Source organism: Phaseolus vulgaris, chromosome 5, assembly GCF_051622355.1.
Source record: "Phaseolus vulgaris cultivar YP4 chromosome 5, ASM5162235v1, whole genome shotgun sequence".
NCBI classification, from domain to species: Eukaryota; Viridiplantae; Streptophyta; class Magnoliopsida; order Fabales; family Fabaceae; genus Phaseolus; species Phaseolus vulgaris.
In genome coordinates this window covers 41759646-41776528 of record NC_143502.1, presented here as the reverse complement: position 1 = coordinate 41776528, position 16883 = coordinate 41759646, and the positions used below count along the sequence as shown (strand labels likewise).

Here is a 16883-nt window from a genome sequence, read left to right as displayed (position 1 = left end):
CCTCCAACATTGGATCTTGGATGCTCACCAAACATATATAGAATCCATACTTTTTTTCTTTTGTGTTGATTCTGAGAGAAGCAAACAAGATTTTTGAGCAGTGAAGTCAAGGAAGATTGTGGTCAAATTTGAACTAAAATATTGAATATCTTCTTTCCCTTTTCATTCATTTGTCATTTTGCATGCTTTCCCAGAAAAATAATGAATTTGGTAGAGTGGTTGTTTACAGAAGATATGCAACTTTGTGTAACATAATTTTCTTACTGTGCCATGCACTAAACCTCCTTTTTCTTCAATGCAGGCATTGTTGGATCTCACCACAACCTACATATCAAGACACACTAATCAACAAAGTGCAACCTAGCTAGCTCCATCACTAATTGTCTCTTCCTTATTTTTTGAAATCTCTGTTCATTTTTTATGCTTTTCTGTGTTATTAAAAAAAAAAAGAAATCATGCGTCTCACTATTTGTTTAATACATTTTACTTAATAAAAAAAAATGTGTATTGTTGGTATTTTCTATCTGTTTTCAAATCTTTGAAATGTACCTTGTTTATATGAGTGAGTTCTGTCTAAGACGATTCCTTTATATAAGGCAAGTGGTGCAGGAGAAAAGATGTTTTTTCTTTTCTTTTCTTAATCCAGAAGCATGACGCTAATAATTCAAATTTTGCAGTGTGGGGAAAACGGTATAAATGATTGAATTGTGTTTATATTTAATCAACGTAGGATCTTTAATATATAAAACTTGTGTATGAGACTATATATTATGAATTGATTGATAACGAGTGATCTAATAAAATCAATAAATTTTTGTTAAGATAAATTTTAAATAACTCTCATATCATATTAAAAAAAAACTTTAAATTTAATTTCACTTTATGAATCGATTGTTTACCTTCACTTATATATTATAAAATATTCTCAACAACACTAGTTTATGAATATTAAAAAAAAAAGACACAAATAGTATTGCATGAGACGGTTTACACTCATGCATAAACGACAGAATGAGGTTGGACATGTATGCAGGTTGCTGATAAATGCATTGGTGGCTGCTTCTTCGTGCACCTTCATATCTTCTTGTGTCATTCCCATAATTTTTTTATTCTAAAAATACCTTTTTTAATATTCCAGATTACATAATCTGGAAGTCTTTTTTTCTAGATCCAGAATTAGTTTCTGGATTATGTAATTCGAAAGCCTTTTGTGATTACCTTCCGGATTACATAATCCAAATTTTTTTTCTATACATAAGATTTGCTTCCGGATTATATAATCTGCAAGCCTTTTTTTCAGATGTGTGATTAGCTTTTAGATTACATAATCCGGAAGTCTTTTCTAAATATGAGATTGACTTCCGGATTATGTAATCTGGAATATATCCGGATTACATAATCCATAGGCTTATTTCAAATCCAAGGGGGTGGGCAAAGAAAAAAGGATAAAATGATATTTTCACATTTAGTATGGGGGTGGCACTAGAAGGTATGGAGGTGTAGGAAGAAAGAGTCTGCATTGGTTTAAGAGGCTAAAAAGAGGGCTAAGAAGCCCCAAAGGATATAAAAGTTTAGGCTGCTTCTTCCTGCACCTCCATACCTTCTTGTGCCACCCCCATAAATTTTTCTTATTCCAAAAATACCCTTTTCAATATTCCGGATTACATAATCCGGAAGTCTTTTTCTAGATTCAGAATTAGCTTCTGGATTATGTAATCCGGAAGTCTTTTGTGATTAGATTCCGGATTACATAATCTGGAAGTCTTTTCTATACATAAGATTAGCTTCCGGATTATGTAATCCGGAAGTCTTTTTTTCAGATGTGTTATTAGCTTCCGAATTACATAATCCGGAAGTCTTTTCTAAATATGAAATTGACTTCCGGATTATGTAATCCGGATTCCGGATTACATAATCCATAGGCTTATTTTTTAAATTCAAGGGGGTGAAAAAAAAAAGGATAAAATGGTATTTTCATATTTAGTATGAGGGTGGCACAAGAAGGTATGGAGGTGTAGGAAGAAAGAGTCAAAAGTTTAAAGTGGAGTTGGGCTGGTCTCATTTATTCGAATTGAAGCTGGGCCTCTGATTAATGTACTGAAATTGAAGCCCAGTAGTTTTGTCATTTCAGAAATCTCATGGTGAGGATGCTACATAAGGACACGTGGTACTTATTTTGTCATTAAATAGTAAGAGAAGTGTCTTTAGATATGAGAGTGCACTTTAGCTCTTTGCTCAATGACCACTTTAACATGGATCCTTGAAAAGAAGCATTTATAAATTTTTTATCCAAAGTTCCGACACAGACATAAGGGAAGCTGACCAATTAAAACCATGCTTTTCACTTTTTTTTCACTCCCTCAGGTTATCCTTTAAGGCTTTAACCAAAATCGAGAAAGTAAGAAACCTGGTTTGTGTTTAAGGCTGAATTAAGTAATTTACTGTTAAAACTGCAAAATCATTAATAGCTTTTATGGGGGAGGCCAAATACAATCATATGACACGAATTAATGCAACCAAACTTTAGTGGAAAAAGAAAAAGAACAATGTGCTCTATTTTTTCTAATTGACAAACAATAAATTAAATAGAAATGGAATATAGAAGAGGTGCTTTAACCTTTTTTACAAAAAAATATCAAACAATTTCTCTAAGAATCCTACAACCAATGCAAACCTGCTTAGACAAGCGTTTGGAACAGATGTTTGACCTCTCAAACCACATAAATATCAACGATTTGCTACTATGTTAATATAAGTAGTTGGACATTGTCTCAATCTGAGAAATAGAAAAACATCCTTAGAACCTTGTTTTTTCCACAACTACACTTGAACTAGAGAGAAGATTTCGTTTGCATCCACCAGAGAGAACAAAGTGTCTGCTTAAAGGGACATTAATTAACATATCTCATATGTTTGCTACCGTGTTAATACAAGTAGTCGGATATTGGGTCCAATTTGAAAAAGAGAAAAGCATCCTTAAAACCTTATTTTTTTTAACTAAATCCACGATTATACTTAAACTATGGATAAGATTTCGTTTGTATTCACTCCTGCACTTAATCAGAGAGAACAATATGGCTGCTTAAAGGGACATTAAGTAACATATTCTATGTGTTTGTTGAGAACAATATTTTTGTCCTGGTGCCATAGTCTGCAGCAAAGCAAAGTCATGCAGTACAATGCATGATAGGAGGTTGAAAACATCAAGTTGATAAAATGAAAAGAAGAGAAGTACAAGGAAAATTTGTAGACAAAAAATGGAAACTGAGGAAAGGTATCTACCATGTCATTATATGGATCAGAATCAGAATATTTTTTTAATTATCATAAACAGACAAGGTTGAATGTCTACTGGTTTTGCAGTTTGTTTAGAGAGGCCAAAATGTTGGATGTTCATGTTGATGGGCACAATTATGACATGGTTGTTCTCATTAACTGCAGAATGGTGACAGACACAAAGCAATATGCAATGGTGGTGGCAATAAAGAGGCTCCAGTGGGGGCTAACCTAGCCTTCTCATCTTTTCATAGAAGAAGGTAAAACATGGGGATGTACCTTAGGCACCTTGCATGGTATGAATTGCATGTGGGCACAAATTCCAAGTGGCCCACCATGATGCCCTGCATTATTGAGCCTGTGAAGCACTTGAGCACAAACTGTTAAGAGCTTGGAGTGGCTAATTTTTGGTTGTGGATTTTGTATAGGTAGGTTTGTGACTTAAAAGATGATTCACAATAATCCTTGAGCTGTCTATTACTGTTGTAGGGCCAATGTATTTGCATGTGAGTCTTTCCTCTGCTTCACTGCCCTATGCCCCTACCTTTTTCTTCCTCTGTCCCCTTCAAAGTATTGACTAATTCAGAAAAAAGCATAATACTATAATATGAGCCAGTCTCCAATGTTTTAACTAAATAGTAATCACTCATTAGCCCTCAAATTAATGAACCAAGAAACATTTTATGTGAAAATTCACTGCACACATGTGCCACTACTCCACAGGGGTTTTGTGTTTTCTCTTTATGATCAATAAAAAGTGATAATTTATTAAAAAGTGTATTTTAAGCCTAATTCAATCTCATAAAATCGATTTATTAAAGTTTGTACCAATTTATATATTATAAAATATTTTAATCTCTAGTTGATATAAGATCTTTAAGATATCCAAAAACATAAACACTTACAGAAAATACAACAAAATGGTCTATTAGCTAATCCCACATTGATTAAGTTCTAATAGTTTCAGCTGACAATACTGAATAAATAAAGAGCAATTGACTACATTACAATATACTTACCTGGATGGGGTCAATGGATGATCAATAAGATCTATGTCCTAGGTTGATAACTTTCATTGCACTTTGAAAGGGTGTCATCATAAGGTTTTCCCAAGTGAAAGAGCCTACATCATAATTTGTGGTAGTGGGGTCAGCGTTCGCGCGACCCTTTCTAATTCTATAATTAAATGGTTATCAAATCGTGTGTGAAATTATATATTATAAATGGTCTAATAGTGGATGGTAGGTTTGAAATGACTCGTCTAATAGTCATATTAAAAAATAAATTTTAAACCTAATCTCGTAAAATTAGCTTATAAGATGAAGTTTGCATTAACATGGAACACCTCTAATGCAGGATCTCCAACATAATTGATTCCTAATTAGATTCAAACTTATCCATTCATGAAAATGTATATAAATATGAATGTTTGGTTTGAGGTTGAGCACACTACCTTATGAAACAGATGATGGGGTGATGCAGATATAGAATGCAAATGGCATTCCTATGAAAAGGAGTTTACACAGTTGGAGGCATACGTGCAGTGGTGTCTCCCTAGCACACAAGTGCCAGCATCTAGCATCAGATAAGAAAAAGAAAACATGCATAGTACATGTAGGCCACATTACACTGCACACGAAAATGATCTTAATTAATTATCAAGATTAGCTCATTCCACTGCCCTACCACTTCACCTAACATGTTCCCTCATCCCTAATAAAACCTCCTAATTTGTCATCTAATCACTGCTCTTATTTGTGTGCTAAAAACAATGCCAAAATAAATGTTCAATCAATCATTGTAAAAAGTTTCTACAGTGGAGTTTTTGTAGTTTCAACTTAGTTTCTGCAAACTTCCCTAAACTAACCACTCCAAGGTGAAGAAGGCCCACATCTGCTAAAATTTGAAATGTAATAGAAATAATTAGAGAAGAGGCATCTTAAGTAAACAATCCATGTTCAAATCATTACCTTATTGATGTGTTTATGATTCATAGCATGTTAAATGATAGGAACCATTAAAATATAGTGTGATAAAAAATCTTCATAATTAGTTATGCTAATTATTGAATAATTATGTAAAGTTGATTTATAGTGTTAGTACACAAATGTTAATCTTTATTTTTTAATGTTTTTAATATGATAAATTTTGCTGTTAGATATTTAAAAAATTAAATATTTTTTTCTATTTTATTCAATCTGTAATTTTGGTTAATCATATTTTGAAATAGAAATCTTTGGTCCCTGTTTTAAAATAAATGAAATTTTGATCCGATTTTCAATTCCAAACAATGCTTTATTTGTTTTATTTTAATTCAATAAAACCTTGAATTCGTTATTCAAGGTATCATTTTTAATTAAATGAAATATAAGAAAGAAAATAAATAAAATGCACACAAAATTGAGGATGGGTCAAAATTGTAGATTTTTTTAAAATAGAAAGATCGAGTGACTTTATTTTAAAATAGAAACATATATATTGAACAAAATATAAAAAAAGAAGCATTTAATTGCATTTAAGCCATTGAGAAAGTTATTAAAATTAACAACATTTTTATGATTTTGTTCAAAAAAATTTAAAGTTTAGTTACTGATTTGAATTTTATACATACTACATTTCTACATTCTTTACCTCCATATCTAAAAACTATTTATATTAATCCTACAAAAGTATATTGTTCTTGTTTTAGTTTTTATTGTTAAATAAGTTTTAACTTTATTAAATAAAATTAGTAATATTTACATTTAAATATCTTTATCTTTAATCGATATGAGATAAGAAAAAGTTAAATAAAAAATAAAATTATGTTTCTTTATTTTTCTTTTAAATATGGATGGATTGAATAAAAATTTATTTAAATTTTGGAAAATAAAACAAAATAATTCAAAGTGTGCAGGTTAAAAAACCAAAAATAAAAGGACAAAAAATATGCAATGTTTTTTTTTCCATTTTTTTGAATTGGTTATTTATGAGAAAGAGATTGAATGTTAGAAAGTGGGAAGAGAATAGGTGCGAAAACATAAATGCAAGATGAATTGGATGACTGTAAAAAAGAGTGAGAAGAAGAAGAAGAAGAAGCATTCAATGACCCTTCCACCTTCCAATTCCCCACTTGCCTCACACATTAACTCATTCACCATTTTTGGATCTTTTCAAACTCTCATTTTTAACAAAATCAATGTATTCTTCCTATTCACTGCATTCTTCATCTTATTTAACATTTATTCTCACTTTCATTCCACCAGAAAGTCATTAAATATTAATCAAATTTAGATAAAAATAATAATTAATCACTATATTAACTAAATTATATATTAATTTAGAGACTAAAAAAATTATTTATATCTAAAGTGATTTCTATTATTAATAAAAATTTATAAAATAATTTCTAAATTTGTATCTAAATTAGCTACCTAAGTTTTAACGACTAATATTTTAAATTCTAAATTAGTCTTTAAAAAACTAATAGAGACTAATATAGACTATAAAATAGTGAATAGTTAAAACCTTAACCGTTCTAAATATCAATTTAGAAACTATTTTATAAATTTTTATTAATAATAGAAATTACTTTAGACACCAATATTTTTTTATTAAATTTAGAGATTAAAAAGTTATTGATATCTAAAGTATTTTTTTATTATTAATAAATTTTAAATTGATATCTATATTAGTTACCAAAGTTTTAGCTACTAATATTTTAGATTTAAAATTAGTCTCTAAATGACTAATAGAGATTAGTTTAGAATATTAAATACTTAAAAACTAAAACCATTGATAATTAATGGTTAGATACCAAATTATAAACTATCTTATAATTATTTATTAATAATAAAAAATTACTTTAGATATCCATAATTTTTTTAGTTTATAAAATGATCTTTAATTTAATCAAATAGTAACTAATTATTTTGGTATGTAAAATTAATTTTTATATAATTTAATTAAATGATAATAAATAATTCTTTATTTTTTTTATACGATTTGAATTGGTGTTAGAGTTATGATTTAGAAACTTATTTCGATTGTTATGTATAAAACTACAACCATAGTTAGTCAGTGTTATTCTCATTATTAATTATAAAATGCAATGGAGAAACTTGTATTATTTGTCACACATGTTATTACTAAGTCCACTTGTATTCCTGCTACAAATAATACACTACAAGAAAATCATAAAATAAAAACTAATTTTAAAGATAAAAAATAATTAGTTACTATAATGACTAAATTAGATATCATTTTAAAATCTAAAAAAATGTTTCTAAATTAATTTCTATTATTGTTAAATAGATTCTAAATTGATATCTAATTAGCTACCAAGGTTTTAACTACCAATTATTTAGATTCTAAATTCAGTAACAAAAATCTTGATTGCTAAATATCAACATTTAACAATAATATAAACGAATTTAGAAACCAAATTTTTTAAGTCTATAATTTAGTCAATATAACTAATTGTTTTTTGTTTTTAAAATTGTCTTGTAGTGATATTGTTGGAATTTCTTAAACTCATTTTTAAGAGGTGGTGACACCTTATTTAACTTCAATATAAGTCGATATTAGTTTTTTTTTTCTTTTGTCAAATAGGTTCTCTTTATTACTTCTTTGTTTTGTGTTTTTTCTTTTATTTTCAATATATGGTATAAAAGTCTATATAAGGAGGAATTTGAACTTTTGAGATTAATGATTAAATAAATGAGTAAGTCTTGTACATTGTTTATCATATTCCAGAAAGCTAAGAGTGTTCATTAAATGTAGTTGGTTACCTGTATTGCAGTATTAAATAATTAATTTTCCTATGTTCTTCAATTCAATCTCAAATGACTACAAAACCATTCATTGTAGTTGAGAATGGTAGTAATATATTGGGCCCCATAAATATTACTTTAGAATGTTCTATGGTATTAAATAATTTTTATGTGTCCCATGACTTGTCAATAAATTTTATCTTTATAGAGAAAACTACAAAATTTAGAACTATCTTAGTATATTTTAACTTCATCTTAGGCATCCATATTTAAACTTTACCAAGCTCCTGTTATCTCATTTATTTATCAAAAATCTTGTTTAATATTTTAATTGTGAAAACACCATCATGTATCCAATCCCATTGTGGTAAAAATAGTAAATTTTCTATTTTTATTGATGATTGTACCCATATCTCAAGGACATACACTATGAAAACTAGATCCAACATTTTTCAAATTTTCCTTATTTTTTCATCTTCACCGAAATCAATTTAAAAAAAAATAATAATGGTATCGAATATGTGAATGACGAATTCTATAACTTAACATTTATGAATTAACATGCGTAGACATTCTACAAGAAAACATGAAGTTGTAGATAGAAGAATTATCATCTTTTAGTAGAAGTTTAGGATGTAAAATTATGTAATTTTTAAAACCTATTGAGAAAAAGTTATCTTTAAGAGTCGCACTTCATTACTTCATTGTTCTCTCGTGTCTTAGATGATATTAATCTTATTGAGTCTCTTGTACCTTTTTATGCCAATATCAAAATCTACTTTATTGAGTTATTGGATACGTTATTTTCTACTCTCTTAATTCTAATGGTAGAAAATTAAGTTAGATATTAGAGTTCTTATAATAATATGTGTTTATTGGTTATCTTTGGAATAAAAGATTGTACATATTTGTTTATTGATTATTTTGATCTCTAAAAATTAGTTTTTATTTCATGATTTTCTTATAATCATAATCCTGAATAATATAACAATACAAATTAACATACACTTCATCAAATATAATTTTAATTGAATTGTTTTAATCATAATTTATACATTATGATTCTATTAAACACCTAAAAACCGAATAATATCTCCTTTGAAAGCCTTAGTTGAATTTGAGGTTGAAGACTATATACCAATATAAGAGCAAAACATAACCTAAGATTGTCATGCAAAGATCTTTAATTTAGCAACACCCATTTTGTCTTTTACCATAACTTTTTTCCTACTCAAACGCAAAAGGTTTTTCAATTCCACTCTCTAAACGGTGTGCAAAACAGGAGAATCAACAGTTTCCTACAGTATTTCTTAATATTTCTAAAAAAATAAAAAAATGGAAGAAAATAGATATGAAAATTTTGCTGGTTTGAAAAGTACGTAACAAAGATGGAGTCAGAAGAGATAGCGTGAAGTTAAAGCAGGAGCAAGAAGATGATGCTGTTTGAGGACGAGGTGGTAATGGACACAAAACGTTACTCATCGGGAACTGATTGGAGGGTGACAGCGGTGCTCAGTAGACGGGGATTCCTAACGGCTACTCGGTCCCCTCTGGATTTCCTATGTGGTACCAAAATATCACAACCACTGATCACCAAACAAATGTTTTGCTTCCAATGAGATATCTGTTGCTGGATTTTGAATCTCGAACAACATCGAGGAACATTTAAGGTGAGACTGTCTTTTATTACGGTTTCATCTCACTCACATTTATTATTCATTTTATGACAACCTTGCAAAAGTAAGTTGATTCGGGATTAGAGATAGTAGATTACTACAAGCGACAATATTTTAATGTTTGTTGTTATGCACCATTGCTGTCTTTTCCTCATGCATGTAGTACACACCTACTCATGCAACAGCAGAAACTGTTCATACTCCTTCTGCACAGTGTAGTCAATGCTTTCACAATTTAATGCCACCATACCCCCGAATATTTCAACTTTTTTTTCTTCTAGAAATTTCATTTTTCATAAACTAGCTATTAATAATAATTAATAATAATAATAATCTGTTTGAGTATTACCTTATTATTATATAATAAAGACATCAAAATTAGTTAGAATGCATTATTTAGAAGATGATGATGATGGCAAATGAGTGGTAATGAAAAGAACCAGCAGAAGAAAACATAATGATGTGATGCTGTGTATTGTTATTAGAAGTAGAACTAAGTAAAAGGCATGTATACCAGTATAATAAGTCATGTCAATTTGACCAAACTTCAAATAAACCATAGTTACATTATCATGGTATAATTGATACAAGCTTTTATGTAAAGTACACCCTTTTTAATCATATTTCTCATTTTAATTTGTTTTTAATATATTTGTAATTTTTTAATAGAACCAAACCTTAGCAAAATGCAACTGTAGTTAATGTAAACATTATGTCTAAATTTCTTTATTATGTTCAATTATGTTCAATTATTTTATAGAATACATATTAAATTTTTTAGAGAGACTGAATAAATAAATAAAAATTACATATTAGTACTATCTTTATTATAGATCACATCTTTAGATCGGTTATCTTATACTATCACATCATAGGGTGTGTTGATGCACTGTTCTTATAATATTTATTTAATCCTATTTTCAAATAAACATTATTTATGATAAAAGAGTTCAACTTATGTATATATATAGAAATGAATATATAAAAAGAGAAAAGAGAGGCTATATCAGAAATAATCACAGATGACAAATCGGACACACAAGTAGACGGCGATTTACAGCTTAGCTTTCTCTGCTCTGCACACAAAACCGATTTTCTCTCTCTGTGTTCAAAGTATGTCATGTCCCATGTCATGTGTGTGCATTTCATCTTCTACACCACATTGCAACACCATTGCACTTCATAGTAATAAATTACACTTAGAAGTTTTTGAAATGCTACTTAATACTAGTTCGTCTCAGCTTCGCCCTATCTCTCTATTCCTCGAACCAACAAATCCCACCTCTTCTCTTCTCCAGAACCATTTTTTCCTTCTTTCCATTTTATTTTATGTCTGAAAACCTTCCATCTTTTGGGTTGTCCAACCATGCGTATTTTCATGGTTTCTTTTCATTCTTGTGAATTCTGCTACCACCCAAATGTAAGAGAAGATTGCGGCAAAATATTCAAGAAACTTTAATGTCAAAGCTTTGAACTTTTTCTAACTTGTGTGAACTGTAGTAAAAGGGTCAAAATCTGTCATCCTTTATCTCTTTTAATTTTTGAAAACAATAGTTTGAGCTTTACACTTTTTTCTCTTGGTTAATGCTTGAATGCAAATATTGTTTTATTCGGTTAGGTTTTGATTTTGATTCTTTTTTTCCTGTTATTTTCATACTGATGACTTCTTACTGTTAAGGAGGTTTATCTATGCCAGTCTTCATTGAAAATTTTCAGGTTCTGATGCTATGTCATATATCATGACAAGCATAAACAGCAAAGTGTGTGTTATTATTTGTTTTTGGTTGCTGTTGTTTTATTTTGTTATTTTATGCTGGATGTTCATTGTCCCGGAGATTGACATATCATATTCGAGCATGAAACAATAATGGAGAAAAAGAAAGTTTTGGATTTTTTTCCAGAGATCTCTCTTATTGTTTTTTTTTACCCAGATCATATTTTTTGTATTCCTAAGCAATCAAATGGTAGTTGCTAGTGATTATTTATCTGTATGTCTCATACTGGCATGCATTTTTTCTTTTTTAGACTCTATGCATTATTGATGTTATTATTACCACTATTTCCAACTTTTAAAATTGATTCCTCTGGCATTGTGCAGGATAAAAATTGATACTGAGCTTTCAATGACCCGGAGAACTAGAAGACCCCTCTACCTTTAGTCATATCAATAGTGATTCAAACTCTTGATATATGAAGGACATGTCACTATTTCTGTAGTGGAATCTTTCACAGGAGTTTCTCTAGAGGATCATAAGAAGCAAAGCCAACTAGTTGAAGCCAAATGTTTTGACTTGTAAAGAGAAATTTGAAGACTTCACAGCACAGCTAGTGTCTGTAGCTCTACTCTTGTACAAGATTGTTTCATAGGCTTTTGTGTGCAGTGTTTTTAAATCTGTAGAATTTCTGAAACTTGAGATGCATGGTATTTAGTAAACTTGGGGATGCAACATCTTGCTTTCTGAGCCAAAAGGTACTTGATTCTTCACAGATTTGATTCTATTTAGGTAACATGGTTTTGGTAAAAAAGTTTATTTGTCATTCTGTAGCACTGAAGGCTTGAGTTCTGGTTAAAAGAGTCTTGTCAGTGGTTGTTCGGTCACTGCTTGGAGGCATGTTGCATTGTGGTTATATATTATACTTCTAGTGGAGCTTGACAACGAGAGAGTAAACTAGTGATCTTGAACATGCCCTTGTGTTTCTTCCCCTTTTTGTTTAGAATGTTGGAACATCTGGGTTTGAAGGTTATCTAGTGACATCTGTTGAGAAAGACATTTTTTTTTGTGTGATTACTGGCGCTGATGAGTCGAGAACAGCAGAAGCGAGGAAAGCAAGAAATATGTTCTGATGACGCGGAAAAGGTCATTGTTGCCGTTAAGGCATCAAAGGAAATTCCAAAAACTGCTCTTGTTTGGTCCCTAACTCATGTTGTGCAACCTGGTGATTGCATTACACTGCTAGTGGTTGTACCTTCACAGAGTTCGGGTAATCCAATTTTTGCCTTATTTTCTTTATCTATGTGCTCCTTTGTCAGACATTAGTTATTGCTATGTAATATAAACCCTTGCCTGATAATTTTGTTAACTTTCTTATTGTGGTGGATGACTATGGTTATGTACTATTGCTGTGTGTTTGTCTCTTATTTCAGCTTAAATTCTTATGCATGCAAGAACATTTACTCCATTATTATTGTTTTTTACTCTTCCCTTATTCTGTGCACATATGTAGGCAGAAGATTATGGGGTTTTCCAAGATTTGCCGGTGATTGTGCGAGTGGTCATAAGAAATCTTCTTCAGGATCATCAAGTTCAGAACAGAAGTGTGATATCACTGACTCTTGCTCTCAAATGATCCTTCAGCTCCATGATGTCTATGATCCTAACAAGGTCAGTGGCCTTGACGTAAGAATGTCTCATAATGAATGTTGCATCTATATGCCAACCTAACAGTTATTTAACAGATAAATGTGAAGATTAAAATTGTTTCTGGATCACCATGTGGAGCAGTGGCTGCGGAAGCCAAGAAAGCCCAAGCCAATTGGGTAGTTTTAGACAAGTAATTTTCTATCATATTTTTCCCATTTAAAGGCATGCTAGTATAATATGAAACCAACTTGATGAACTCTTAATATCTGGTTTCACTATTTTATTGATGTGATTATAATTCAATATGAATTGTTGGTATTTCCATTTTGTTCTTTGTACAGACAACTCAAACATGAGGAAAAACAATGTATGGAAGAGCTGCAGTGCAACATTGTTGTTATGAAGCGTTCGCAACCTAAGGTACTCCGCTTGAATTTGGTTGGAAAAAAAAAGAAGGATCTTGAAGAATTATGTTCACTACCTTCTGAACAAGATCAGTTGCTTGGAAAACAAACTAAGAACAAGAATGATTCTTTAAATTCCTTAAAAGGTCCAGTTGTCACTCCATCTAGCAGCCCTGAGCTAGGGACACCGTTCACTGCAACTGAAGCTGGTACTTCGTCGGTTTCAAGCTCTGATCAAGGAACTTCGCCATTTTTCATCTCTGAGATAAACAGTGAGTCCAAAAAAGAGGAAACTATCAAAGAAAATCCAGAACTTGATGATTCTATATCAGACACAGACAGTGAAAACTTGTCCACTTCTTCAGCAAGCTTGAGATTCCAGCCATGGATCACTGATTTACTTCTGCATCAACGATCATCTCAACCTAAGGAAGAAAGAACCGAGAGATGTCATAATAGGACTCAATTGTCTACTACTAGAGCTTTGCTAGAAAAGTTCTCGAGACTTGATAGAGAAGCTGAAATTGAAATCTCAACCTATAAGACTGACGTAGATTTCAGTGGGAGTGTACGAGAAGCAATATCATTATCTAGAAATAATCCACCTGGTCCACCTCCCTTGTGTTCAGTCTGTCAACACAAGGCTCCTGTTTTTGGAAAACCTCCCCGATGGTTCAGCTATGCTGAATTGGAGCTTGCCACTGGTGGGTTTTCACAAGCCAATTTCTTGGCAGAAGGAGGATTTGGATCTGTTCACAGAGGGGTTCTACCAGATGGACAAGTTGTTGCTGTGAAGCAACATAAATTGGCTAGTTCTCAGGGTGATCTTGAATTCTGCTCAGAGGTAGAAGTCCTGAGCTGTGCTCAGCACCGAAATGTTGTTATGTTGATTGGTTTCTGTATAGAGGATAAGAGAAGGCTATTGGTTTATGAGTACATATGCAATGGATCGTTGGATTCTCATTTATATGGTAATTTCCTTTGCTTTCATACTAAGTTATTTTGTGGCAAGGTCATGTTTTTGAATTGGCTTGAACTTCATTAACATGCATATTCATGTTGTCTGTGAAAGGTCCAGGTCCTAGTTTTTTGAAAAGGTATCCATCATCTAATATGTGGGAATCTGGTTTGACTTGGTAGATTCATTTTTGTAAAGCTAATGAGATCCAAGACTCTACTAGATAAAACTGGGTTTCATACATATTTCAACTAGCATGCATTTATCCTTTTGAGAGGATTCTGAAGAGTTTCATGTGCCTGCCAAACCATTGGTTGGAGTAGGAATTATCTTGTCTTAGTAATGCATCATATGTAAATATTTTGTGTTATTTTCACATTAAATACAATGATTGCAATCATGTAATATAGGTTGCATTTTACTGATACTGGCTTGATTTGTTAACTGGACATTACTTGGAACTCTATCAGGGAGACAACGAAAACCATTAGAATGGTCTGCCCGGCAAAAAGTTGCTGTTGGAGCTGCCCGAGGGTTGCGATATCTTCATGAAGAGTGCAGAGTGGGTTGCATTATCCACCGTGACATGCGGCCAAACAACATTCTTATCACTCATGATTTTGAACCACTGGTATGAGTTGTGTCACCTGCTTTGTGCTATGCAGTCAGCAGTTTTATAGTTTACATATGAAAAGCACCACTGCTTCATATCTTTCTTTCAAAAAGTTCAGTTAATTAAGTTGTGTTAAATTCTTCAAGGTTGGTGATTTTGGACTGGCGAGGTGGCAGCCTGATGGTGACACAGGAGTGGAAACTAGAGTAATCGGAACATTTGGGTATGCAGTGTGTTAATCCTTATCTAGTTTCATTGTCTTGTTACTCTGCACAATATGAACGATTCAACTAAACTTTGATGGTGCTGTGTAGGTATTTGGCTCCTGAATATGCTCAAAGCGGCCAAATTACTGAAAAGGCTGATGTTTATTCATTTGGTGTGGTATTAGTGGAACTTGTTACAGGGCGAAAGGCTGTGGATCTCAATAGGCCAAAGGGACAGCAGTGTCTTACTGAGTGGGTAAGTCAAATGATATTAACATCTAATTTGTTATGAGTTTAGTTGTGGCAATGGCATCATTTATGTGAGCATTCAATGTTTAAACAGGCACGACCACTGTTAGAAGAATATGCCATTGACGAACTGATTGATCCAAGGTTGGGAAGTCACTATTCGGAGCATGAGGTCTATTGCATGCTGCATGCTGCCTCATTGTGCATAAGGAAAGATCCTTATTCTAGACCACGCATGTCTCAGGTAAGGAAAATTCAACAAATTTTATGTTTTGTCATGTTTTCCATAGTGGGCTACATTACATACATATTTCTCAAACTAAAACTTGATTTAAGAAGTTATAGGCTTATAGTTTATAATTCAACTGTCAATTGGGGACTTTAAGGAATTCCTCGTGTGCTGCTGAACTGAAAGTTAATTTTTACGAATTCACTCTTGATGGTTCTTTATTGTGAGAACCAAGAACAGCAATGGCTTCCAATATGCGAAACACATTGATATTACGCATTAAGAAGTGGACTTTAAGCTTAAGTCAACCTCGACTTATAAGGTTGAGTTAGGCTTAAAAGTTCACTTCTTAATATTACGCTAGATTTTGTTTCCCCACCTTATCTTGATGGCATTCTTGTCTTGTTTGTTCAAGGTTCTGCGAATACTGGATGGTGACACGGTTATGGACCCAAATTATGTTTCAACTCCCAGTTATGATGTGGGAAACCGGAGTGGCTGATTTTGCTTTTTGGCCAGAAAGGTAAAGCAAAGACAGCGCCATTACAACGGCGGTCCCCTGTTGTAAGAGTCACTGGAAGCTTTCTGTGGGAAGCTGAGTACAAACCTTGGCTATTGGGAAAGCAACAAGTCTGTCTAAGAGGACAGACAATATGTGAAGAGACTACAGTTAAAACAATTCACGACGAAGATTGCTGTCTTGTTATGCTAAGCCTTAGTTAGTATTTTGCAATTTGTAGGTAGTTATGTTTCTATTTCTCTGCAATTTAATCTCATGCTGCATATGTATATGGTAGTAGTGTTAAAGTAGGGTAAGTAATATAGAAGCTTTTGAAATTCTTCAATGAAAGTTTAGCCCTGTGGCTTAATGACCTTTGATCATCAGACTATTCTCATTCAATGGATCAAAAAGCTTTTTGTATGGTTGGTTCAAATCTCTCCCCAATGCATGTGTTTTCATAATCCTTGTTTTTAAAAAACAAACAAACTTGGGCTGTGGCTGAGGCTGAGGCTGGTTGTTTCAACTGGCAACAGAAAATGGCAGAGTGGTGGCTGTCATTATATGAAGCATGTGAAACAAAGAAAACCCTGGTTGGCTGATGATGACAAAAGGGTGATCAAGTGGCATGTCAAATGTTTGTTTCTGGGTTTTGTTTTG

General features: G+C 31.9%; 1 protein-coding gene and 1 non-coding gene across 3 annotated transcripts; both read left to right on the top strand.

Moving 5' to 3' along the window:
- The first annotated feature begins 4287 nt into the window (after positions 1–4287).
- LOC137836241 (U1 spliceosomal RNA) lies at positions 4288–4446 on the top strand. The gene has a single exon (XR_011085220.2). It is a non-coding gene; the product is annotated as a U1 spliceosomal RNA (small nuclear RNA).
- A 6246-nt stretch (positions 4447–10692) lies between these two features.
- On the top strand, positions 10693–16646 carry LOC137835864 (inactive protein kinase SELMODRAFT_444075). 2 transcript variants are annotated; one of them, XM_068644596.2, is made up of 11 exons: positions 10693–10816; positions 11802–12173; positions 12250–12685; positions 12929–13086; positions 13161–13255; positions 13407–14440; positions 14898–15058; positions 15187–15263; positions 15355–15502; positions 15590–15739; positions 16140–16646. In XM_068644596.2, exons 3-11 carry the CDS (start codon positions 12502–12504, stop codon positions 16224–16226), a joined length of 2094 nt encoding a protein of 697 aa, XP_068500697.2. In that variant the 5' UTR covers positions 10693–10816; positions 11802–12173; positions 12250–12501; the 3' UTR covers positions 16227–16646. The 2 variants fall into 2 exon arrangements, with proteins under 2 accessions (XP_068500697.2, XP_068500699.2); XM_068644598.2 differs by lacking the exon at positions 10693–10816 and adding an exon at positions 10842–11123.
- The last annotated feature ends 237 nt before the right edge of the window (positions 16647–16883 follow it).